The following is a 26191-nucleotide window of genomic DNA, read 5'->3' as shown; positions in this document are numbered from 1 at the left end:
CTAGATACATAAAAACTTGTAAAACAATGGATAGTGTTGGAGAAGTGAGGAAAGCAGAGGTTGCCCCAGTAACACACAGGATATAGCCAGACAGCTCAATAAGACAAATGGAGATGAAATGCCAAGGCCAGTGGGATAGAGAGAGGTGAGGGGAATGTTTTAGATGTGCTAAGATCATACTGACCTAAAGTGGTTAGGAAGCCTGCCTTAAGGAGAGAGGCTTGAAGGGAGTCTTTAAAAATTAATAGTATATAAGTAAGTAGGATTGTGAAAGCGTTCTGGGTAGAAGTAAAATAAATACGACAATAAAACAAAACAAAAGCAAAATTCCATTACTTGATTATGCTTTGAAAGCTTTGCTATGGTATGAGGAGGAGACAGCAGTGAGCCTTGGTGAATTCCTTGCTCTGACTTTATTAGAGAACTCATGGGATGGGAAGAGACACTCCTATCCTGAAGTTATTTTTGGAAGCAGAAAGATCACCGGCACCTGTGAGAAAAAGGTATGCATGAGAAGGGCAGTGTGTTAAATATGTGAAATATTTTATAGCTCATAGAAAAACTAGCTTTAAAATAAAAACAAACAGAACAGTTCACGAAGACAGTGCTCTTCAAACTGTGGGTGCACCGGAATCACGCGGAGGGCTGTTAAAATGCAGAATGCTGGGCCCCACCTCTGAGTTTGCATTTCAGTGGGTCTGGGCTGAGGCCTGAGAACGTGCCCCACTAACAAGCTTCCAAGTGATGCTGATGCCACCGGTTCAGGGACCACCCTTAGAGGACTGCAGCACTAGGAATAAGGGTTTTGGAGACAGGTGAGACAGAGAAACTCTGGGTGCAGGAACAGCGGTCATGTCAGGAAACAAGCAGATAGGCAGTTCAGGGTGACAGCTGTTCCTGTGGCTTCAAAATCAAATCTCTGGCAATTTAGTGATGAGCACATGCCAACTTTATTGTACCCTGCCACGAGTCAGGAACGGCCTCTCTAAAACCAAAGATTTTTCTCTTAGTAAGCCATGTTATAGGAAACAAAAGTGGTAAGATGGTCATTGAGAGATATATGCAAAATGGAAAACGTTTTTTTGGAGATCTTTACATTCTCGACTGAGAGCTGGGTGAGTGGGTAACATCTCAGAAGAAGTCTTGACCTGATTAAAATCCACCAGAAAAATGCTTATGCATTTTATCAGGAATGCTAATTTCTTCCTAGAAAACACGAAGAGGCTCTGCCTCAACCCAGGTTTGAAACATTTCTATTTTCTTTATTAAATAGAAAACACCCGGGGTTGCTTGGTACTGAGGTCCTGGGGACAGGTGAATGAATGAACAAATAAGTATTGCTTGTAAGCAAGGGGTAAACAGAATTCATAATGTGTTTCTTATTTCAAAACTTCTCTGACAAATGTCTTTACCACAGGCAATTTAATAGTGAATTGTCACATGGCATCTTACTAGGTTGTCCTAGGTTTGGGAACTGGTAAATCTCGATATGCAGTCACATGGTCGCTGAGGTTAAAGTTATTTAGCATTTTGATCTGTTGAAAAAAAGATACAACAGGGTAAAACCTCAAAGTTTGAGAATGACATTAAATTCTTCTGAGAAGTTACCTGAGGTAAATTACAAAAAGCACATTGGGAGAGTAGCAGATCAGTGTCCTCTGGGCAGGTGAGTTGTAAGAAAATGAATTCAGGGAATGGATGGTTAGCACTGAGTTGTTATCTTAGACATAAAAAATGATCTAGGAGTCATTCCAGACCATTTCTAGAAACTGTATGGGGCTGTTGCCAGGAAATCACCAAAATGCAGGTAGTTGTTAGGAAACTATTAGAGCAGAAAACACTGCATTATTTCTCTACTAAACTGTAAGATAGATATTAAGGCTGCAGTTGTTTGTCTCCTGTTGTCATAAGCTTGCTTCAAGACAGACGAAAATGAATGTTAAGGAGAATCCAACAGATCAAACCACCAAACATTTATCCATTGCCTAATAGATGCAAACCTTCTCGTTCAGCAGTTGGAAAACCAAAGTCATTCTCCATGGCCTTGCCATCTACTAAGTACTTTCACTTAAAAATAGCACAGCTGTACCATTTGGCCACCATGGAAAACACTTATCAGAAGCCATTGATTGCAAAATTGTCAATGAGAGTGTGAGGAGGAGGTGCTTCTCTGGGCTACTGTCAGCAGGTAGATTTTATCTGTTTGGATTCTGTCTTTGAAGCGATATTATTTTAAAAGAAATAGAGCTACAGGTGGAAATGAAAAAAATTTAATAAAACAGTAGAGCAAGTATCAAAACCTATTTTTGAAAAGGGCCAAGCAGTAAAAATGTAGGCTTTGTGGGCCACATGGTGTCTATCTCAGCTGCTCAATTCTCTTGTTGTTGCCCAAAAGTGAATGAACTTGGCTGTGTTCCAATAAAACACATTTGACATTAGCACAAGAGGCAGTAGGTGAATTTGGCCTATGGGCCATAGAATACTGACTCCTGCTGGAGAGGATGGTGAGCACAAATCCCTTGCTGGTTTAGTAAGCAGTGCAGGGAACATTTGGATCTCACGAGCCCAAGATATTGCCACTGAAAATAGAAAATTTATGGTTGCTAAATCCTTATTGGGGAAGCTAGAGACAGTTGAAGCACACTTCTAAACTCTATTCTTCTCTTCAAATGATGGGTCTCATTGTGTTTGAATCCAGACATGTAGTGCCTCCAAGGCAAGAGTTTTATTCTTAAGAATGTCCTCCCTGTGGGCCTTTTGTTTTCAAACAGGAAGCTTCCCAATTTACATTAAAGCATACAGCTGAGGTGTAGACAGACTTTCTTTTAAGCCCCAATCTTGGCTGTTGGCACAAATCCTGGCCTTTTTATTTCTGTTTGCCCTTTTGAAGCAAGTCCTTCATTTATCTCCTAAACGTATGTGGCAGTCAGTTACCTTATGCCTAGCTGCAAAGATTGGCATATGGGAGCCTCTAACCCATTGTCACCTTGTGTGTGAATCTGCAGCTGTGCAGCGGGAGTAAGGAGCCCTGGCAGGCAGCCGCGGCCCCTGGGACTCAGAGCCACGTCTCCTACATCTGTGGTAAAGCTCCAGGGGTGAAGAGGAAAGGCAGCCAAGACGAGTCTGCCAATTCCTGGGCTTCACAGGGTGCCTCCTGGGAGGGCATTTGTTTCCTTCTCTGCTTCTAACTTGAATTGACTGAAAAAAGGAGAAAAGGACCATTGAATAGAGGCTTTCACATTTGTCTTCTCACTTTGTTCCTTAGGAAACGGGCCACACACAGTGTTGGCAAGAGGAAGGGCAGCCAGAAGGACCTGCGACCCCCGGATCTTTGGATCCATCATGAAGAAATGGAGATGAAAAATATTGAGAAGCCAGCCAGCACTGACCTCACAGGAAGGGACTCCCCAATCCAAAGCTGCCAAGATCTCACGCCAGTCACCCACAGCCAGTCAGAAACCCAACTGGGGAGCAAAAGTACCTCTCACTCAGGTAATTCTCTTCTCTCTGGGTAGAGGAGAACAACCCATTCTGAACCCACAAAGTTTTCCACCCCTTCCTTAGTGGAGATAGCCTTGACGGGCCATTAGGGGTCATTTTATCATTAGTTAAGGTAAGGTAACATAAATTTGGTTGCTTAACCAGTTATACTTCTTTCTTTAACATCCCTGTTGCCTGCCTTTTATGATTTTAATACTCTTGAAACTTCTGAGTGATTAGACATGATAAAGTTGAGAAATACTAAAATATGAAGTCTTACTGAATTGATTTGCTTTTTGTTAAATCTTGGACAAAAGTTTTGTCAAGACAATAAAATTGTACTCATCTGTACATTTTTCAGTTCCCTATTTCTATAGGTAATTGGAAATTGGCTCTAAATTTTCTATCAGTTTCTTGTTTTTAAAAAAATCAGATCACAGGCACTGGAAGTATGAAAATATTGAGTATTCAGTCATTTTGGCCTTCATTATCATGGAGACTGTCTGTCATCCTCATACAATGATATTATATAATCACAAGCGTGGTCTGATAGAACCTGCCCGAAGAATTTTGTATACAAAGTGATCTGAAGAAAAAGCCTTCTGTTTAATGAATCAACAGAAAACAATTTGTGTCCAGGGATAACTCAGAAATCTGGAAGGTAATTGTAAGGCATTTCACTTTCGGTGGGTCCTCATACTTTCTACTTGCTTATGGGAAGTAGAACAATCAACAAAATAACTTTCACCAAAAAATCCTTCTGTCTGCTTATAATGTGACTGTAGAATGAGTACTGTTGTTTTTAAACTGAATATAAGTAGTTTTGTTATTTAAGTGTTTAACTCTTACTGGACTTTCTGAGATCAGATGTAGAATTTTTTTTTTTTTTTTTTTGCGGGGGGGGAAGACTTCTCTGAGGATGTCTTTTTTTTTTTTTATTGAGATTGTTCACATACCATACAATTATCCAGAGATCCCAAGTGTATAATCAGTTGCCCATGGTACCATCATACAGCTGTGCATCCATCACCACAATTAATTTTTTTTCAATTTTTAGAACATTTCCATTACTCCAGAAAAGAAATAAAGACACAGCAAAAAAGGAAACTCAAATCCTCCCATACCCCCAACCACCTCCCTCCATTATTGATTCATAGTATTGGTATAGTATAGTTGTTACTGTTGATGAAAGAATGTTAAAATATTACTAATTGTAGTATATAGTTTTCAATAGGTATATTTTTTTCCTTTATGTCCTTCTATTATTAACTTCTAGTTATAGTGTCATATATTTGAACTAGTTCATGAGAGAGATTTCTAATATTTGTACAGTTAATCACGGACATTGTCCACCACAAGAGTCACTGTTTTGTACATCCCCATCTTTTAACCTCCAGCTTTCCTTCTGGTGACATATGTGACTCTGAACTTACCCTTTCCACCATCTCCATACACCTTTCAGCACTGTTAGTTCAGTGCTGCAATATTTGTCCTTATATGTCTGTCTTATTTCACCCGTATAGTGCCCTCAAGTTTTCTCCATCAAACCATTTTTTTAAAGATGGTTTTGTTCACATACCATACATTCCATCCTAAGTAAACAGTCATTGGTTCGCTGTATAGTCACATATTTAGGTATTCATGACCATCACCATTATCTGTATAAGGACATCTCCATTTCTTCCACAAAGCAGGAGGAAGAGTCAAAGAAGGTAGAGAGACAAGAGAAAAAGAAAAAAAGGAAGAGAGAGAGAAAAAAAAAATACAAAACAAAACATGTCAGCTAGGAAGCGACAAAAGGAAAAATAGCATTAAACCAAAGTAGAATAAAGAGTACACAACATCATCAATGCCAAGAGTCCCATACCCTTCCCTCATGCCCCCCCCCATATGCATTTAGCTTTGGTATATTGCCTATGTTATATTAAAGGAAGCATAATACAATGTTTCTGTTAACTATAGTCTCTAGTTTGCATTGATTGTATCCCCCCCCCATTTTTAACACCTTTCAATGTTGACATTCATTTGTTCTACTTCATATAAAAACATATTTGTACCTTTTATCACAATCATTGAGTTCACTGAGTTTTACAGTCCCAGTCTTGATCTTTCTTCTTTCCTTCTGGTGTCCCACATGCTCCTAACCTTCCTCTTTCAACAATAGTCACAGTCATCTTTGTTCAGTGTACTCACATTGCTGTGCTACTATCTACTATCTCCAAAATTGTGTTCCAAACTTCTCACTCCTGTCTTTTCCTTTCTGTCTGTAGTGCTCCTGTAGAGCAGGTATCTTGTTCACAAACTCTGTCATTGTCTGTCAGAGAATATTTTAAGCTCTCCCCCATATTTGAAGGACAGTTTTGCCGGACATAGGGTTCTTGGTTGGTGTTTTTTCTCTTTTGGTATCTTAAATATATCATGCCACCTCCTTCTTGCCTCCATGGTTTCTATTGAGAAATCTGCACATAGTCTTATCAAGCTTCCTTTGTATGTGATGGATCGCTTTTTTCTTGCTGTCCTCAGGATTCTCTTTTTATCTTTGACATTTGATAATCTGGTTATTAAGTGTCTTGGTGTAGGCCTATTCAGATCTATTCTTTTTGTGGTGCATTGTGCTTCTTGGATCCGTAATTTTATCTTTCATAAGAGATGGGAAATTTTCATTATTTCCTCTCTTATTGCTTCTGCCCCTTTTCCCTTCTCTTTTCCTTCTGGGACAGCAGTGACATGTGCCTTCCTGCACTTTGTTTTGTCCTTAAGTTCCCGGAGACATTGTTCATATTTTTCCATTCTTTTCTCTGTCTTTTCTTTTGTTTGTAGTATTTCAGGTGTCTTGTTCTCCAGTTCCTGAGTGTTTTCTTCTGCCTCTTGAGGTCTGCTGTTGTATGTCTCCATTGTGTCTTTCATCTCTTGTGTTGTGCCTTTCATGTCCATAGATTCTGTAAGTTTTTTTGAACTTTCGACTTCTACCTTATGTATGCCCAGTGTTTTAATTATATGCTTCATCTCTTTTGCCATATCTTCCATAAACTTTTTGAATTATGCATAAAAAAACATTAATTTAATGTTAGTTTAAATTCCTGTATCTCAGTTGAAGTGTAACTTTGTTCCTTTGACTGGGCCATAACTTTGTTTTTCTTAGTATAGGTTATAGTTTTCTGTTGCTAGGCATCTGGCCTCCTTGGTTACCCCAATTAGGTTTTCCTAGACCAGAACAGGCTCAGGTCTTGGAAGGAAGCAGTAGTATCAAGTCTCCCTGAGGGTGTGTTTTAGAAGATTGGTACACCCTGTTAGGCCTCAAATCACTGTGCTTTTCTGCCCAGCAGGCAGCTCCTGTCAGCCTGTCACTCCTGACTCATGTAAGTAGCTGTGGCCCATGGCTGTTTACCCCCAGACTCTGGGGTCTGGTTCTGAATGGAAGGCAGGTAGTAGAGCTTGGCACTGCCTCTTTCCTCTTAGGGAAGATACACCCCCTAAGAAGATGTCATTTGCATTTGAATAGTCTCTGACTCTGCTGTCTCCCCCTTGTCTGGGTGTGAGTGCTGGGAATCAAAAATGGCTGAAGCTGAAAAAGGTTCAGAAAGCCCCCCTTCAGGGTCAATCTGCGACCCCCCTCAGTTTCACCCATCAGCCAGAGACAGCACCTGGTCCTTGGGCTCCCCCTTCCTCCTGGAGAGGTCTTCTGGCTCTCCAAGTTCAGTCGTCACCAGAAGCCTCTGTCTGCTTGTTGGGGATTCGTAGCTTGTATTGAGCAGTCCACATTTGTTAATTAAAACCCCAGTTAGAGCTCTGCTGAGTTATATTCACTTGCTTGGAGAGTGCTGCTCTCTAGCACTGCGAAGCTTTGTAGTTTGGGCCATGGAGGGAGAGGGCTTCCAGCTTGGATTTGCAGTTTTTTCTTACAGATTTTATGCTGCGATATCAGGCATTCCTCCCAATTCAGGTTGGTGTATGATGTGTGGACGGTCATGTTTTCCTCCCGCAGTTATTCCGGATTATTAACTAGTTGTTCCTGGTTGTTTATTAGTTGTTCCAGGGGGACTGAAAAGCTTCCACTCCTCTCTATGCCACCATCTTCTTCCAGATGTGGGATTCTGATGACTGATGTTCATCGGGGAATTTGATGACTGATATTCCAACATGAATTGTTGAATATTCCTTTTCTAGGAATATTCCTTAAGTGATAGCTCAAGCAGATTCCCTTACTTTCCTGTTTAACTGCTGGCCAGTGCTGTTGAAAACTGCAGTATGATATTGAAGTGAAAGATTTTCCTTCCCTCACGGCCAGCTAGACTTTTGGCTCTGGGAACTGGGTTAACAATTGGTTCTATAAATCCTCTAGTACCTTGGAGTGAAATGGCTTGACTGGGAAGGGCAAAAGGTACTTCTCTCTCTTACCCCAATTCTGTACTCTTCCTGACAAAGTAAGAGGAGAAGGGTGAAGAGGGAGGGGAGGAGGAAGAGTTCAAGAGAGAAAAGAAAGGACATTTTGAAGGTTGCTTTTTTGAATGCATGAACTGGCCTCTGTATGGTATCTAAATTTGAAGTCTTGCGAAGCACAAGTATGAAATTTTCCTGGGTCCCCATGGGATTCCTCCACTGTCCATGCCATGATGAGGTTTATCAGGTCAGGACTTAACTCCCTCCCACTAGGTACAGCAATTCCTGTCAACCTCATATGTTCTCTGATGGGTCAGCCACACTTGGGCAAATTTCAGCAGACAGACTCAGGCCTGATCAACTTTCCAGGTGCCCCCTTGACTCATAGGAAGCTTCCACGTCCTTGCCAGGCCAAATGGTGAGAGAGCATGTACTTCACCATGGCCCCTCTTTCAGCCTTACTCTTTCTACTTCCCTTTTCCCCTGTTTACAAAGATGCAGGCAAATCAGCAAGTGTGCTTCCTGAACCTGGAAAATGAATGAAGGGCAAATCTCTTTTTCAGAATCCTCCACACTTTGCAGCTTTAGCATTGCCTCTGGATGCACTTCAGGGAGAGAAGAGTGCCCTTGCCTCCCACTGAAGGGAATGTAATTACCTCTGTGCCCTCAGAAGGATTTGTCATTAACTTCTAGGACTCCCCTTTTTTTGCCTTGCTCTTCATTTTTTATACCTTGAGATGACATCTGGGGGCAGCCAGACCAGTTTTGATGTCTCTTAGTAAGTCCTGGGGGAGGTTTAACCCCATATTGGGATGTTTTCTTTAGAATATGAAGATTCTTTTGCCTAATTATACTTCAAAAATGAATGAAGAATGCTTATTTTCTTGGGGTGATGAAAATTTTCTGGAATTAGATAGTAGTGATGGTTGTAAAACTGTGAATATAGTGGAAGTAATTAAACTGCACACTTTAAAATGGATAAAATGGTGAATTTTATGTTATGTGAATTTTACCACAAAAACAAAAATATCAGTGGAAAAACAATCAGATTAAACATCTCAACAAATTCCTATAATTCTGAACATTCTGTAATCCAGTCCTTGAATAGAAAAGAACTCATGAAATTGGGGCTATCCAGTAGTATCCCCACTTGGTCTCCACTGACACTGTGAGAAGCTTTTTATTATTGGTAACCGGAAGGCCCAGATCTGCACTTGGCTTCTGTGATACCCACCTCCAGGTAGGGGCCTTTGGGGCATCTCACTACAGTCTGGGGAGGGGGAAAGTCTAAGCTGATGACTAGTTCTTTGCTGGTAGATGTGGGTGGTGGGGCCACAGTTTTTTGTTTTCCTCTGAGGTTTGATTGGATTAGGGCAATTATTGTATAATAGTGTTCTTTCTTGCTAAGTTGTCTCTTTGCTTTATTTTGGGTAGAGAAAGCCAATGTAGGGCTTTTATTTTTATCAGTGCCCTTTGGTTGCCAGATTGCCAGCCTCTCCATCAATGATTCTGGTTCATGTGAGCCAAAAAGAAAACCCAGAGAAATCACTGTCTTGTTGTTCCTTGGGTACAACATCCCTAACTTGTCTTCCTTCTGCTCTCACCTTTCAGAGTCTTCTTAATGATTGCTTTATGTCTATAATTTTTGGCTGAAATTAGTGGGAGGAACAGGGAAAGTATATCTACTCCATCTCCGAGAATTACCTTTAAGAAACTATTGTGTTGTTATCGGAACAAGTGCTTTGAGAAAGACACAGTGGAAACAAAGGTGGTAAAGAAAAAGATGTCTAAATTGTTGAAGGAGATGGCAGAGTACCTAACAGGTTAGGTCTGGGAAACCAGTCTTCAGGGATGTAATAATAGCATCACAGGGCCTCTCTCATATAGTGTGGCATGGAACTGGAAGCACTCTTTGAAAGTCTTCAAACTCCCCTGCCAGAGTTTTTAAATGATGAAACTGAGGACACAGAAAGGGGAGTCACTTACCAACATTCCAGAGCTATTAATGGCAAAATTAGTACCAAAATCTAGGTTTATTAAAAGAATGTGCTCCTGACTTGTTGGAAACAAATTACATTAGCTAGCAGAAGGGACCGAAAGTATGTTTTTAAAAAAGCTTAAGATGACGTAGAATAATAGATTAACTTCACAATTCTGGTTTGAAAACAAATTAGATGATGGTCATGTCATTGAATTAACAGAGTCTCTCTAACTGTAGAAACACTACAAATATGATGGAAGAAATGATAGGGAAATAAGGTAAAATGGCACCAAGTTGTAATAGCACAGTTCAGGTATTAGGATACTAAAGATATTTTGAATTTGTTACCAGAGAGATATCTTATGTAAACAGAAAGGATTATAAATATATAGTTTCCCTTCTTTAATAGTTATATGTAAAAAGACTGAAGAAGTAAAATGTCAAGAATCTTTGGAACATGAACCTTATATTTTCACAATGAGGGCAGCTCTTTCTAAAGGATTTTTAATTTAATATGTGGATAAGAGATGCAAATTTAATGATATTTACAGTTCAGGAGAGGTGCCCAGTGGAAGAAGAAAATAAACACAATCACCCTCAAACAATATACTGATTTTAATAAATGTTTTTAATAAACGCTTCCTTCAATAAATTTCAAAACAAGCAAAATAATTAGATTTGCTTAAGGATAGCTAGTGGTCTGTCTATCTGACCTAAAAACTGTTTTAGAAACAATGTGTAATGGTCCTAAAATAGATTTCTTAAACCAAGGCATTATATTTATTCATATTTTATGAAGAAATGTTCACTGAAACTTAGTTGTAATTTCAAAAAAACATATTTATTTTAAATTCGGCCATTTACAAAATATATCTTATATTTTTTTTCTCAATAAAACTACAAGTAGGAGTTTCTTCCAATACACAGAAAAAAAGGTATTCTATTCAATAAAATAAATAAATCATTGGAATCAGTGGTTTGGCATTATGCAAATTTTAAATGCACCAATAAATGTTATAAAACTATTTTAACTTTGTCTTGAGAACAAAAGAAAAAATTACTCAAGTGATTACTTCCTGATGATTTTCTTCCAGCTGGTTTTCAGATGAATTTATGTGTAATTTCCATCTTTGACTAAATTAACTGATTTAACCTGTTGAGTTTAGAACTATGTAAACATAATCGCAATGGTTTTCATGGTGAGTAAAAGTACCACTTTTATACTGTTATGATCATCAAACCTGCTAAATCAATGGATTTCCAGTTTCCAACATGGTATTTTTAGCAATTTTGGTAACATTTTAATTTTGATACAATTTTAAACTCACAGAAAGTTTTTACGAATAATGTAAGTCACTCCTTTATAAATTTTACCTAAATTCACCAGTTACTATTCTGTCCTATTTGCTGTCATTTGTCAATCTCTCCCTCTCCCCCTCCCCCTCCCCCTTCTCCCTCTTCTCCCTCTTCTCCCTCAATAGAGAGAGAGATATAGGTAAAGATAAGTAGATAAATGCCAACTTGATTCTCTTGCAGTTGTAGGCTATATTAATTTTGTTTATGACCTGGAGGAATTAGACTCTCAAAATTTCTATTAAAATCTAACAGTTTGACTAAAACAAAACTCAGTCCTTCTGAACTCTTTCAATATGTAGATTCAGATTTTCTATTAATCAAGGAAACTATTCTTGGATGACAATTTTAAATATTAGTTCAGTTTTTCTATGTTGCATTTCTTTTCCGTGATTCCAGCTGTAAGTATTTAGATCTTTGTATGTCTTCCATTTCAGTCACTCTCTTTGACCATTTTTACTTCTTTCTTTATCTAATTTATTCCTCTTGGATTTTTCCCCTACCTTTCTTCAATGCTTAAAAATGTCATTGAAATCAGTTCTCTTTGGGCATCTCATAATTTGTCTCCATGTTTCTCCCATTTTTTTTTCTAAATTCCAGCAACTCATTTTATTTCTTATAGTTCTCTGTTCATCTGTCTCCTTAATTTTTGAATATTTGATTAACTGTTGTGTTTTCCATATTCCCAAATGCTTGTTTGAGGATATTTAATTCAAACTGGAGTGTTGCATTACTATTTTCTTCAGCTTTATAGTTATTGTTAAAGGAAATTTTTGTAAGCTGAAATTATTTTATTCTCATTTTGTTTTCTTTTTATACTGACTCTTTATAGATGAAAACTGCTTATGTTTACTCTGTGTAAAGAGTTGAGATTTAGAGTCATTTATAAGATTCCTGTTTCAAAAATTTTCTCCTGTTAGTGCAGCACACTTTCTTTAATGGATGACATGTAGGGAGAGGGTAACAGTGTAGCTCTTTTATTGTGTTTCTGGATACTGAATTTTCCTCAGAAAAGTGTCATTTCTTTTTCCCCTCTCCTCCCAAAGTGATGTTTTTCTGATGCTGCCATTTGCAGTCCACACACTTTTAAGTGTTTAACCTACTAGGAAACTTTTTCAAAAGTTTTACAATCCAGGTGTATTTTCTCTTTTAAGGGATGATTCTAGGTCAATCTTAGAGTCCTACTCCCCTCTTCTCTGTTCGGTGCAGTTATAACAGACGCAGCTCTCCGCAAAGACTTGAGTAACAGCTTGAGAAATAGCTTTGTGGGAAATTGTTATTCGTTTTGGTGCTCACAGGCAATTTGAAGTTTGTTTTTTTAGTTAGGCTGAAGGAGTAGGATTTACATAGTTTTAATTGTCATCTTCATGGTTCTGTATAATTTTTGGAGGTGTGTGGTCAGATTCAGATTTAGGCAGCCAACATTATCTCAGTTACCTGAAAGTTTCTCCCAGCATTATTTTATATTTAAATTTTATTTACCACTGGAAAAAGAATTCATTCATATGATAAAAACTAGAAAAGAGTACAAAAAGTTAGACAATGGAAAATGTTTCTCTTTTCCCAGTCCCAAAATCCTAATCCCTCTCCCCAGTGAAAACTAATGTTAAAAATGTTACATGTGACTTTCCAATGCAGATATATAATATGTGTGTATATGCACAATATGCTTTTACATGAATATTACACGAATATTACACAAATGGGCACATATGATACAAACTATTCAGAACTTTGGTCTCATTCTCTTACGTATTTTAAGTAACCTTTCCAATATGCATATACCATTCTTAATCATTATTGTTAATGACTCTTTAGTATATAGAATTTTATGGATCGACATAAATTTATGTAATGCTCACCCTTATTTTTGAAGACTGTAGTTTGTTTACTGTTTTTTTTGTAATAAAACTTAATATCTATAGGCCTGAAATATCAGTTTCATAAATCATGAAAAATTCATATAATGGACATTATGGAGCTATTAAAAATTATATTACTGACTTATTGAAACAGAAAGATATGCATGTAATTTTCTTAAGCAAGTTACCAAAAAAAGCAGTATGTACAGTATAATACCATTTAAAAATATATTAATATGTACTCTATTTCCACATATATGCAATATGTATAAATCTCAAAATATAAACAGTGGTTCTTTCTGGTTAATGAGATTATGCTTGATTTTGTTAATGTTTTTACAATGAAAATATATTATTTGGATAACAATGAAGTAGAAAAAATATTTGTCAACTATGTCACCCTTACTAGGATGGCTATTATTTAAGAAACAGAAAGTAACAAGTATTGGTGAGAATGTAGAAAAATTAGGACCTTTGCACATTGTTGATGAGAATGTAAAATGGTGCAGCCACCATGGAAAGCAGTATTGCAGTTCCTCAAAAATTAAACTCAGAATTACCAGTTGACCTGGCTGTTACACTCCTAGGTACTTACATAAAAGAATTGAAAGCCTCAAACAGATACTTGTATGCCAATTCTTCATAGGAACATGATTCACAATATGCAAAAGATGCAAACAACCCATGCATCTATTATCAGCAGATGAATGGATAAACAAAATGTGGTCTATACACACAATTAAATATTACTCAGCCATAAAAAGGAATGAAATTCCAATAAATGCTACAATATCGATGAACCTTGAAAATAGTATGCTAAGTGAAATAAGCCAGATACAAAATGACAAATATTGTATGAGTCCACTTTTACAAAATATCTAGAATAAGCAAATTCATAGAGACAAAAAGTAGGTCAGAGGTTAGCAGGGGCCAGGAGCAGGGTAGAGGTAAGGAAGAATGGGAAGCCATTGCTTAATAGGTACACAGTTCATATGTGGGTAATGAACAAGTTTTGGTAAAGGATGGAGCTTTACCATCCTTTGTAAATCATAATTGTAAATGTAATTATTACCACTTCATTGCGCACTTAAAATAGCTAAAAATGGGAACTTCATATATATATCTCCATATATCCATATATCCATAATAAAAACCAAACTAAATCAAACAAAACAATATCCATGAAGAAAAACTGTATTTGCATGCCTGACTAGAAATGACGTAAAGAAAGTGCTGTATTTTTGAAGGAAAGGGATGGCTCAGGATTTTTTTTTTTTTTTTTTTCTTCTTCTTCAGGTCAAGACACTGAAGAAGCGGGGAGCTCCATGTCCACTCTGGAGAGGTCGCTGGCTGCACGCCGAGCCACCCGGGCCAAGCTCATGATTCCCATGGACGCCCAGTCCAACAATCCTGGTGAGTAACATTGGTTCCCCAATGAAGAAACGAAATGCTCTTTGTTTGCATTTTATCAAAATATCCAATAATAGAGTTTTCCCTGGATTTTCTGGGCAAATGGAGATAATGAAGAATAACCCAAACCATATCATTTGCAATTAGAAGGTCCAAGTCTTCACTCTGATATTGGTGCACATGTTGTATACAATCAAGTGGGCTGCTTGTTGGTGATAGATGGCTGCATCTTTAAGAAATCATTTGTGGAAAATAAGAATCAATGTAAAAAGAACCAAAATTTCTGTCGGTATTTATTGATCTTATTCCAATTATCACCATCATAGCTTTTTAACTTTTGTAATGGGTGCAGTTTTTCTGATTTAAATAATATAGCTCCTTTGAAAGAAGTACTGCCAAATATCCACCAATTACCCCTCCTTGCTGAAGTTCTCCATCATCCTCCCACATTTATGGGAGATATTAGCATCTGGGGATCACTTTCTTTCCAATTACCTCCGTGATCAGTCTTGGTAATTCCAGTCTCTACGCAGACACCCAACACTCTGGACTGTTAGTTCCTTTGGGGAACCTGCTATGATAGTGACTTTCCCACCACAGTCCATCAACTTCATGTCACATGCTAAATGAGTAATTGCACCCCCTACATACTGTCGGTTTCTATCATCCTTTTTTCTATCACTATACCTGTTCAACTATTGTATTACCACCTTGCCAACAATTCTTCAATACCCCTGGGATGTCCGGTCCATTAAGTCTGCCGCCTTCCCACTGTCCCTCATCCCCCATGCCTTGTCCTCATTTTCCTCCACACTCAGTTTAGAATCCATAGTCATTTATTTTCTTTATTTCCTTGCAAACACCCACACCTCTCTTGACCCTCCCTCCCTACCATACTCACCTGAATAAAACCTCAGTGCTAATGAAACCAAGTCCTCCACCAACTCTTATCCTGTACTGTCACGACTGAACATGTCTGGAGAAAAACAAATAGCCCTGCTTACAGGAAATCATGACTGCAAACAAACTCAAGGTAAACTCTCTCCTGCCTGGAAATGCCACTACATTTCTCTATCATTCATTGTCTCACTTTATGGAATGAATGTTTGATATTTATTCTTGTTTTCAGACCTCCAACACCTCTCTCCTTCCCTACTTCTAGATAATAATCTTGCTTCTTACATCCCCAAGAAAAGACAGCCATTCAGAAAACAGTATCCTTATCCTTCCATCAGATCTACCAACCCACCTGTATTGGTGCCTTGCATTTAGCTAAACTGTGCGCCTATCTGAGGCCAGCTCCTTCCCTTGTCCCTGTCTCTTCTCACCCACTTAGGGACTCTTCTGCAACTATACCTTACCTTTCCTGTATAGTCAGTTTTCTTTCCTTACTGCATCACTCCCATAAGCATACAAACTTACTGTAACAACTCACATTAAACACTCTTCCTTGATAGCACTCCCTCTTTTAATTATAGGCCTTTCCTCCCCTTTTCTGAAACACACATTTAAATGTTTTTAATCTTCCTTATTAGTTATAATGAGATTTTCATGCTCTCACTCTACTGAAACCATGATTGCTAAAGTCATCAGTGATCTCCACATGGCAAAATCAAATGGCCAAGTCTCAGAATTTCTGCAGACTTTGAAAAAGCTTATCAACCTTTACTGCAACACTTTCTTCACTTGGCTGACAAGGCCTCAAATGCTCCTGGTTTTCTTCTTACCACACTGGCTGCTCCTGCTCAATCTACCTAGGAATATTTACCTATTCCTCCTCTCCTTCCCAATCTCTTAGTCAGAAAGTGCCCAGGGCTCAGTCTGCAGACACCCAGTACAAATGGCCCTAGTGCCTTCTCAATGCCGATGGATCCCAAATGGTATCTCCAGCCTAAGTCTTTCAGAATTCAGAATATCCATCAACTGTCCACTCACCTCCTCCATATGGCAATCTAATGGCCACAGTGGAACTCTGACTTTACCATAATTCCCTCTTCCTCCTCAAAACCTGATCCTCCTGCTGTGTTCCTCCTTCTGATCATCCATTTATTCTGTTCAAAATCAGAAAGAGGCTTCATGCTTCTTTATTCTCTTATACATACACCAAATTCATTCTTTCATCAAATCCTATAGTTTCTGCTTCCAAAGCAAGTCTGAAATCTGACCACACCTCTGCATCTCCACAGCTGCTGCCCCATCCTAGCCACCACATGTCTCTTATACATCACCAGACTACTGCAAAAACTTGCAACTAGTCTCTTTCCTTCAACTCTTGCCCCTACAGTGAATTATCCACACAGCAGTCTTTTAATATATGGATTAGATCATGTTACTCCTCTACTCAACATCTGGTGACTTCCCAGACATGTGGGGAAAAAATCCAGTGATTTTACTATTTTACAAGACCCATGTTACCCACTCTGGCCATATCATTCACGTCATTTTCTGCTCCTCCTCTCTTTATTCCTTATCAGATGGCCTAATCCTCCTCTCTGTTCCTTGGACAATAAGTGCTCAACTCAGGGCATCTGCCCTTGTTGCTCTCTTGGCCTGGAATACTCTTTTCATCAATATTTACATAGCTTAACCCTCATTTTGTTCATTCAAATGTCACCTCCACAAACAGATTTTCCCTGACCATTGCTTCACATAGCCTCTTTGATCACTCTCTAGCCTCTTTTTTCAGCTTCAGTTTTCTGAAACATCACAGTCCTACTTACATTTTTGTGTTTATTTATTGATTATCTGTTTCTCATATTAAAATATAATAATCTCCATAAGGGCAGAGATTCTGGCCTCTTTGAGCCCTCATTATCTCCAATACTCAGAACTGTGCCTGGCACATGGTAGACACTTTAATCAAATGAATGAATGCAAAAATTTCTATGACATTTACATTGTGTCATGGGTTAGACACTATATTTATGCCTGCTTTATCAATTAAAGCTTGCAGATTGTAAGAAATTGGCTCACAGTCACATAGCTAGTAAATGGCAGAACCAGCATTAGGACTCAGGAGATCTGGCTTCAGAGTCCCGCACTCTTAATCATTATGTTCCAAGCTGTCATATTCTGTGAAGCTATTGTCCTCTTTCTTTCATTCTATTTACTATATAGAAAGAGACAGTACCCTTGGCTGCCTTCCCCACCCCTGTCTACTTCCCTCCCTCTTGCAACTAAATTCTATCTGTGCCGATCTTCGATAGCTTCCTTCTCAATAATCATTTTGCTTCAGAACCTTTGTGGAGCCTTTCTGTCCCATATATAACTTCCTTGTTCAATAGGTTCCCAAAGCCCGTTGATTATTCTTTCACAGTATTTTCTGACTCCCTGGCTGCCTTCCTGTTCTCACCAAGTTATATTTTTATTCTCTTCCTTATGACCTCACACCTGAACTTTCAAGAGATTCTCATTTAGATTCCCTGTCTCTAGCTTCTTCCAGACCCTTATCTATCCTGCTGTCAGATTTCTCCAATGGGTCCCCATTGTCTGTGAAGAAAAAGAGCAAAACTCCTCTGCATATCAGAGTGGAACCTACGTTCCTAGTTTCCTGTTGCTATATGCTTATATGCACTCTAGACTCTTGCCAAACTAGATGAATTGCCAGTTCAAAAACATGCATTACCCTTTATTTGTTTTTCATTGTTCACACTTCTTTCCTTTTGGTATGACTCAGTGGCTGGCTACCTCTAGCTAACAGAGTTTGTGCTTCTTTCAGAGATCAGAGTAGATACCGATGCTCTCACAAATTTTCTTTTCTGGTAACTCCACTAAAAAATTATGGCTTCTTTTTTCATGTTTCAGTAGCATGTCTTTATACCACTTTCGTGGTATTTTTTACATACTACCTCATAAGCTTAGGTATTCCAGTCCAAATGTTCTTTCTCTAAATGGTTGTGAATTGCTTCATGACAGGAACTGTATCTAATTAATCTACATATTCACACAGTGCATAACTTGGTACCTAGCACAAAACTGGTGTCAATGTTTTGCTAAGACACACCTGGGCAACTTCAGAACCTCTCTGGTAGATCACCTTTCTAACAATACTGAGGTCGTGCATACTGTATATTACTCATATCCTTTTTCTTTTTTTAAAAGTTTTTTGAATGTAACATCTCCAGTTTACAAATACGGAAACTGAGACTCGTTCTATCCACTGCACTGTGCTGCTTCATTTTGTGGTCTGTCCACTTCACTGAGTTGCTCTATGACTAAGATAACAAACCTTCTCTTATTCATAGTGTTTGGCTCTATGTGAATGAGGCCCTTAAGACAACCAGCAATAGATAGCTTTTCAATATTAAAAAAATAATTTATCAAATAATGCATGTATATGCGTGTACATGGTTTTTTAAAAGTTACATAGGATTACAAAATTTATAAGAAAATTCTGAATCAGAAATTCCATTCCTAGATATATTCTACTCTTGGGTATGTACCCAACAGAAATACATACTATGTTCATCAAAAGTCACGAATGTGTGTGGCAGTACTAGTTGCTGTTCAGCATCTCCATTACAGTGGATAAATAGATTGTCATATATTCAAATAATGGGATAACATTCAGCAATGAAAATAAACAAATTAAAACCACACAAAACAATCTAGAGAATCACACAGACATCATGTTGCAAGAAAGAAACCTAACACATCTGCATGATTTAATTGATGCAAAGTTCAAAAAGGCCACAAATCTTTAGTGTTAGAGTTCAGGAGGGCTGTTACTCTTCAGGAGGGTGGGGTGATGCGTGACTGAAGGAGGCCATGGGCAGCTTCTGCTTATGTTCTAGTTAGTGCTCTGGATGGTGATTAAAGGCATTTTTTTCTTAGGAAAATCATTTAGAATTACATTGGGGATATTTACAATTTTCAATATGTAATACTTCAATAGCATTTGATTAACAGGTAAAAAGGAAATGGTAGAATATATGTCTTTTTAAATAACTTTCTGACATTGCATTCTTCTTTGTTATCTTCAAGGTCTGGGTTGGTGAAATTATATCTAACAAAAGTAAAAGTTCATCATGTGGTCACAGTTGGTTATTTAAAATAAATTATTTATCTTTTGGATAAATAAAATTGTCACTTTGCATCTGACCCTATTGATAAGACCTTAGATAACTTTGTTGAAAAAAAAAAACGACAAGTTGTGATTTTATTCAGAATAGTAGATACATTTACTGATGGGTTCTACTTCCAATTAGTTTGATTTACTAGTATATCAAATCTTGCATAATCCCAAACCCTGGCTCATTTCAGATTTCTAGTCACAAGTATAAAGACATTTGCTGTTTCATTTAGGAATAATTATTTTTGTAGTATTTTAAATTTTTCTCTTCTTTCTTGACATTTCTCACCACACTATATAAAATGTTAATTAGCAGATAAAATACATGCTATCTGATTTGTTTTTGGTTCTTAAGACTCATGGGAAATGTAATTAATTTCATTCGAGTGTAAAATCTGTTTATTTCTCTAAGGTTATCTTTCTTGGTTAACAGCATTACGTGACATACGCTATTCCTTACCCCTAAACACACTTCACAACTAAGTAAGCTGAGGTTCATGAATAAAATGCCAGCTAATAATATATGCAGGAGATAACCCAAATCTTTTGATCCCCAGTCTAGTGCTCGTTCTAGTAAAATGGTGGTAAAGGGTGACCATTTTTAGAATGGCCAAAAAATATTTTAAATATTGCTTCTATGATGAAATTAATTACACGAAAACAATAGCATCAGGTATAACTTTCCTGAACTTTTAAAGGATATAAGGGTCATATGTTGGGTTTCCTGGGACTCAGACTCTAAGAAAGAGATAGGAGGGCAGGATTTATTGGGCAGTGCTCTCTGGAAGAATGCTGTGGGGGGTGAGGGGCCCAGGACTTGGCAGAGAAAGAAATTGAACTGGTGATTCAGGTTAACAGGGGCCTCAGCTGAACTTACAGGTTGCTGTGGGGCTAGGATGATTCTTGAGAGTTGTCCCAAATGAGTTAAGGGAGCCTGGGATTCCGTACCCTCCTCCGGTGGTCACTGATGCAGGCTACCCCAAGAAGGGTGGTGTAGCAGGAGGCCAACAACTTCTTTTGGCTGAGAGCAATTCCTGGAGAGTGATTTAGATTTAGACTATGGTTCTAGAATTTTATAACTCAATGAAATATAACTATGTATATGGCTTTGGAGAGGTCCCTTTTCCATTTTGGACCTGTTCTCTTTTTCTGTAAAATGCTGGGGTAGAGGTGGAAAGTAGGGCCAAGGAAGGGGAGCAGATTGAAGCAGTCGGTGTCTAAGACTATATCAATTGTACAACTCTGGTAATTTAACATGAGAGTTTGGTGGGCAGATTCCTTTTGAATTTCATTGTCTCTTTTTGTTCCTCTTCCCCTTACATATTTGAGAAAAATGGAAATTCAGTTGTTAATGAAAAAAGAAGCCTCAAATAATAGCCAAAAGTATCAAGTGAAAACACTGAGGCAAAAGAGGCTATACTGTTTTGCTTTTGTGATGACTTTGGGACTATTTATGGCAACTGTTTTCTGAGCTTTATAGAACATTCACAGTGAGAGCCAGCCCCTTTGTTCCCATTCCCACCGTCTGCCATAGTCACTTGGCTGCAGAACCCAAACAGTGAGTTGGGAAGCTGTTGAGAAGTGAAATAAAGCTACCTGAGGAAAAGTACATTTTAAAAACTGGAGTTCTGTTGGCTCTAGGTGCTATACTACCAGAAGGTCCTCTTGGATACAGAGGGACATTGAAAGGGACTGACCCAAGCCCTGGAACATTAGATGCCAAGTCAGATTCCATGTTTGACACTTGCATACATGGCCTAAGAAGCTCAATGGGTTTTGGGGCCTGGGTATCCATTGCATCACCATATGGTCCTTCTTGATGTCCACATTCATCCAAGAAAGCTTTCTCAGGAGTAAGAGAAAGAGTGGTGCTCCAGGACCATAAACACCAGCAGCATAGACTTTCAGCTATTCAGAACTGTGGGAACAAGCAGCAGGGGGTTCAGAGCTTGTTTAAGTTTACATCTTTAATGATACCATTACCTAATATACGACTCCAAATAATAACTTTATTATAACATTATTAAGATCAGTTTTTTCCTTTGAATCTTGAATGGCATGCTTCAATCCTCCTCTTACTGTAAGAGGAAATCTTTTTTCCTCTGTAGCCCCCACATAGCCATGTAAATGGCTTTTTATAAGAGTGGGCTTAATAACAATTGTGAATGAATGAGAGTAAAACAGAGAGGTTCTTTCTTGATAGTCCTATAAGAAAATAGCATTTTTAAAAATTGGTTAGTAATTCTGGATCTTCAAAATCAGCAAATTAGTAGTTTTGTACAGACAATCTAGATATGACTTTTTTTTTTCATTTTTATTGAGATTGTTCAGATACCATACAATTATCCAAAGATCCAAAGTGTACAATCACTTGCCCCTGGGTACCCTCATACAGCTGTGCATCCATCACACTTAATTTTTGTTCAATTTTTAGAAACTTTTCATTACTCCAGACAAGAAACAAAGTGAAAGATGAAAAAAGAAAAAAAGAAAATGAAACTCTAAACCTCCCCTATCCCTAACCAACCCCTCTCAGTTGTTGACTCCTAGTATTGATATAGTACGTTTGTTACTGTTTATGAAAAAATGTTGAAATACTACTAACTGTAGTATATAGTTTGTAATAGGTATATAGTTCTTCCCTATATGCCCCTCTATTATTAACTTCTAATTGTATTGTCATACATTTGTTCTGGTTCATGAAGTGATTTCAAGTATTTATACAGTTGATCATGGACATTGCCCACCATAGGATTCAGTTTTATACATTTCCATCTTTTGACCTCCAACTTTCCTTCTGGTGACATATATGTCTCTGAGCTTCCCCTTTCCACCTCATTCACACACCATTCAGCGCTGTTAGTTATTCTCACATCTTGCTGCCAACGCCCCTGTTCATTTCCAAACATTTAAGTTCATCCTAATTGAACATTCTGCTCATACTAAGCAAGAGCATCTACATTTCTTCCACAAGGCAGGAGGGAGAGTCAAAGAAGGTAGAGAGGCAAAAGAAAGAGGAAACAAACAAAAAAAAAAGACAGCTAGGAAGCAGCAAAAGGAAAAATAACCTTAAATCAAAGTAGAATAAAGAATCAGACAATACCACCAATGTCAAGTGTCTAACATGCCTCCCCTATCCCCCCCTCTTATCTGCATTCACCTTGGTATGTCACCTTTGTTACATTAAAGGAAGCATAATACAATGGTTCTATTAGTTACAGTCTCTAGTTTATGGTGATTGCATCCCTCCCCCAATGCCTCCCCATTTTTAACACCTTGCAAGGTTGACATTTGCTTGTTCTCCCTCATAAAAGAACATATTTGTACATTTTATCACATTTGTTGAATACTCTAGATTTCACCAAGTTACACAGTCCCAGTCGTTATCTTTCCTCCTTTCTTGTGGTATCTCACATGCTCCCCATCTTTCTCTCTCAACCGTATTCATAGTTACCTTTGTTCAGTGTACTTACATTGTTGTGCTACCATCTCCCAAAATCGTGTTCCAAACCACGCACTCCTATCTTCTATCACCCTGTAGTGCTCCCTTTAGTATTTCCTGTAGGGCAGGTGTCTTGTTCACAAAGTCTCTCATTGTCTGTTTGTCAGAAAATATTTTGAGCTCTCCCTCATATTTGAAGGACAGCTTTGCTGGATACAGGATTCTTGGTTGGTGGTTTTTCTCTTTCAGTATCTTAAATATATCACACCACTTCCTTCTTGCCTCCATGGTTTCTGCTGAGACATCTGCACATAGTCTTATTAAGCTTCCTTTGTATGTAATGGATTGCTTTTCTCTTGCTGCTTTCAGGATTCTCTCTTTGTCTTTGACATTTGATAATCTGATTATTAATTGTCTTGGCGTAGGCCTATTCATATCTCTTCTGTTTGGAGTACGCTGCGCTTCTTGGATCTGTAATTTTATGTCTTTCATAAGAGATGGGAAATTTTCATTAATTATTTCCTCTATTATTGCTTCTGCCCCCTTTCCCTTCTCTTCTCCTTCTGGGACACCAATGATACGTACATTATTGTACTTTGTTTCATCCTTGAGTTCCCGGAGATGTTGCTCATATTTTTTCATTCTTTTCTCCATCTGCTCCTTTGCGTGTAGGCTTTCAGGTGTTTTGTTCTCCAGTTCCTGAGTGTTTTCTTCTGCCTCTTGAGATCTGCTGTTGTATGTTTCCATTGTGTCTTTCATCTCTTGTGTTGTGCCTTTCATTTCCATAGATTCTACTAGCTGTTTTTTTGAACTTTTGATTTCTGCCGTATATATGCCCAGTGTTTCCTTAAAGCCTCTATCTCTTTTGAAATATCTCCTCTAAACTTTTTTATTTGATTTCGCATTAGTTGTTTAAATTCCTGTACCTCAGTTGAAGTGTACGTTTGTTCCTTTGACTGGGCCATAACTTTGTTTTTCTTAGTGTAGGTTGTAATTTTCTGTTGTCTAGGCATGGTTTCCTTGGTTATCCAAATCAGGTTTTCCCAGACCAGAACAGGCTCAGGTCCCAGAGAGAAGAAATATTCAGTATCTGGTTTCCCTGAAGGTGTGTCTTAGAAAATTTCTCCACCCTTTGATGCCTCAGGTCACTGTGCTTTTCTGCCCAGCAGGTGATGCCTGTTAGCCTATAATTCTTGACTGGTGTGAGGAGGTATGGCCGTGTTCCCCCAGGCTCTGGGGTCTGGTTCTGAATGGAAAGGGCCCCACCCCTTTCCTCCTAGAGAAGACAGACCCCCCCAGGTGGAGGACATTAGCATTTCAATGGTCTCGCTCTCTGCTTGTGCTGTCTCCACCCTTCCCCAAGTCACAGCCCTGGAAACTGAAAATGACTGGGGCTTTCTCCACTGAGCCAAAAAAGAAACAGATAGTCCCCTTCAGACCCAGTCCAAGGCGACCCTCCGGCTCTCCAAGGTCAGTCGTCACCCAAAGCCTCTGTCTGTTTTTTGGGGATGCGTACCTGTAGTGAGCAGTTCACACTCGCTACTTAAAACCCCAGTTGGAGCTCAGCTGAGCTATATTCGCTTGCTGGGAGAGAGCTTCTCTCTGGCACCACGAGGCTTTGCAGCTCGGGCTATGGGGGATGGGGTCTCGCGACTTGGATCCACAGGTTTTACTTACAGATTTTATGCTGTGATCTTGGGCATTCCTCCCAATTCAGGTTGGTGTATCATGAGTGGATGGTCTTGTTTGTGCCCCCTCAGTTATTCTGGATTATTTACTAGTTGTTTCTGGTTTTTTGTAGTTGTTCCAGGGGGACTACTTAGCTTCCACTCCTCTCTATGCCGCCATCTTGCCCCGCCTCCCTAGATATGACTTTTAAACTAAAAAAGTACCATCTCCCAAAATTGTGTGGAGTGCAAAGTTGTGTCTATAAGGAGGATTTTACGAGGTAAGAAATGGCTTATTTATCAGAGATATGGGAATACTCAGGTAGAGACCTGACAGAGTTGGTGAAAACAAAGAATTTTGGATGATGAAATATAAAAATAATATAAATTTAGCTTTTAGAAAGGTTTCCTAGAGCAACATAGAAATAGTCCCTAACTTTTTAAAATTGTGTCACCTAAGTTTTCTTTAATTCCTCATATCTCAAAGATTTCTACAACAAAATACAGCCATCATTGATTCTAAGGACCCTTCCCATCTGAGTTAAGGTCTTTTGAAGATCTGGGGTAACTTATAGAAGATTAAGGCCAGTGAGCCCACAGTGTCTGGACCTCACAGGAGGGGGCAGTGTGATGCTTCAGTTCATCTCAAGAGCATCATTTGGTCCCAGAGCAGAGTCCACTTTTCCTGTCTTCTGTTTGATGCCCATGGTGTCATAATGGACACCCAGGTGTTCACAAGTATTTCAGACTTCTGGACTTCATTGCCGCATCTCAATTGAGAAGATCTCAGTAGAGAAGGGCCAGCTAGAAGGGAGTAAATGGAGACTGTAGGAGCCTGAAGTTCCCTACTCACAGTGCCTTCCATTTTTATCTCAGTGTGTTTTCATAGCCATCCTGTGGCAAGCACTGGGCTAGGTACCTCCACGTCACAGGTCATCTTGTAAAGTGTGTATAACCCACATTACAAATGTGGTTAAATTAAGGGTCCTCCCTTAGCTCTTAATAATAGAACCAGAATTTGAACCCAGATTTAGTTTTTTAAACATAACTCCAGTTATTTTTCTCCCCAGGGAAGAACTTTTCTTTATAATCTCAATGATCTTTCAGTGCCATAATCCCCAGGTTTCAAATTGGAGTTGAAAACTACTATTTATCTGCTTCTATCTCAAAGTATTGTACTCTTTTTTCAAACACAAAACAGGGTATTTTAAACAACATTTCCCATTAAGTCATATTCAGCCCAGTCTTGGGTTGCTCTTTTGGAGCCCTGCAAATTAATAACAAGAACCAATGACAATAACTGATGTTTATGGCATGCTGACTCCTGGCCAGCTGCTCTGTGTGGGGTCTTATGGTGGTCTGAAGTTTTATGTACCCTAGAAAATCATGTTCTTAAATTTAATCCTTTCCTGTGGGTATGAACTCATTGTAAGTTAGGACCTTTTGATGGAGCTCCTTCAGTGAAGGTGTGGCCCAGCCCAATTAGGATGGGTCTTAATCCTATTACTAGAGTCCTTTATAAATGGAATGCAATTCAGACAGACA

At 38.5% G+C, this 26191-nt stretch overlaps 1 protein-coding gene across 4 annotated transcripts in view; it reads left to right on the top strand.

Moving 5' to 3' along the window:
- The window catches only part of DCC (DCC netrin 1 receptor), a 1223099-nt gene that overhangs the window by 1103514 nt on the left and 93394 nt on the right, over positions 1–26191 (top strand). For all 4 annotated transcript variants that reach the window (XM_037805818.1, XM_037805817.1, XM_037805816.1 and 1 more), the window contains exons 24-25: positions 3266–3492; positions 14353–14469. In XM_037805818.1, coding sequence (XP_037661746.1) covers positions 3266–3492; positions 14353–14469 — 344 coding nt within the window. The remainder of the gene's footprint in view (positions 1–3265; positions 3493–14352; positions 14470–26191) is intronic.

This window comes from Choloepus didactylus, chromosome 16 (assembly GCF_015220235.1).
Source record: "Choloepus didactylus isolate mChoDid1 chromosome 16, mChoDid1.pri, whole genome shotgun sequence".
NCBI classification, from domain to species: domain Eukaryota; kingdom Metazoa; phylum Chordata; class Mammalia; order Pilosa; family Megalonychidae; genus Choloepus; species Choloepus didactylus.
Note: the sequence above shows the minus strand (reverse complement) of the source record. Positions and strands in the feature narration are given on the sequence as shown.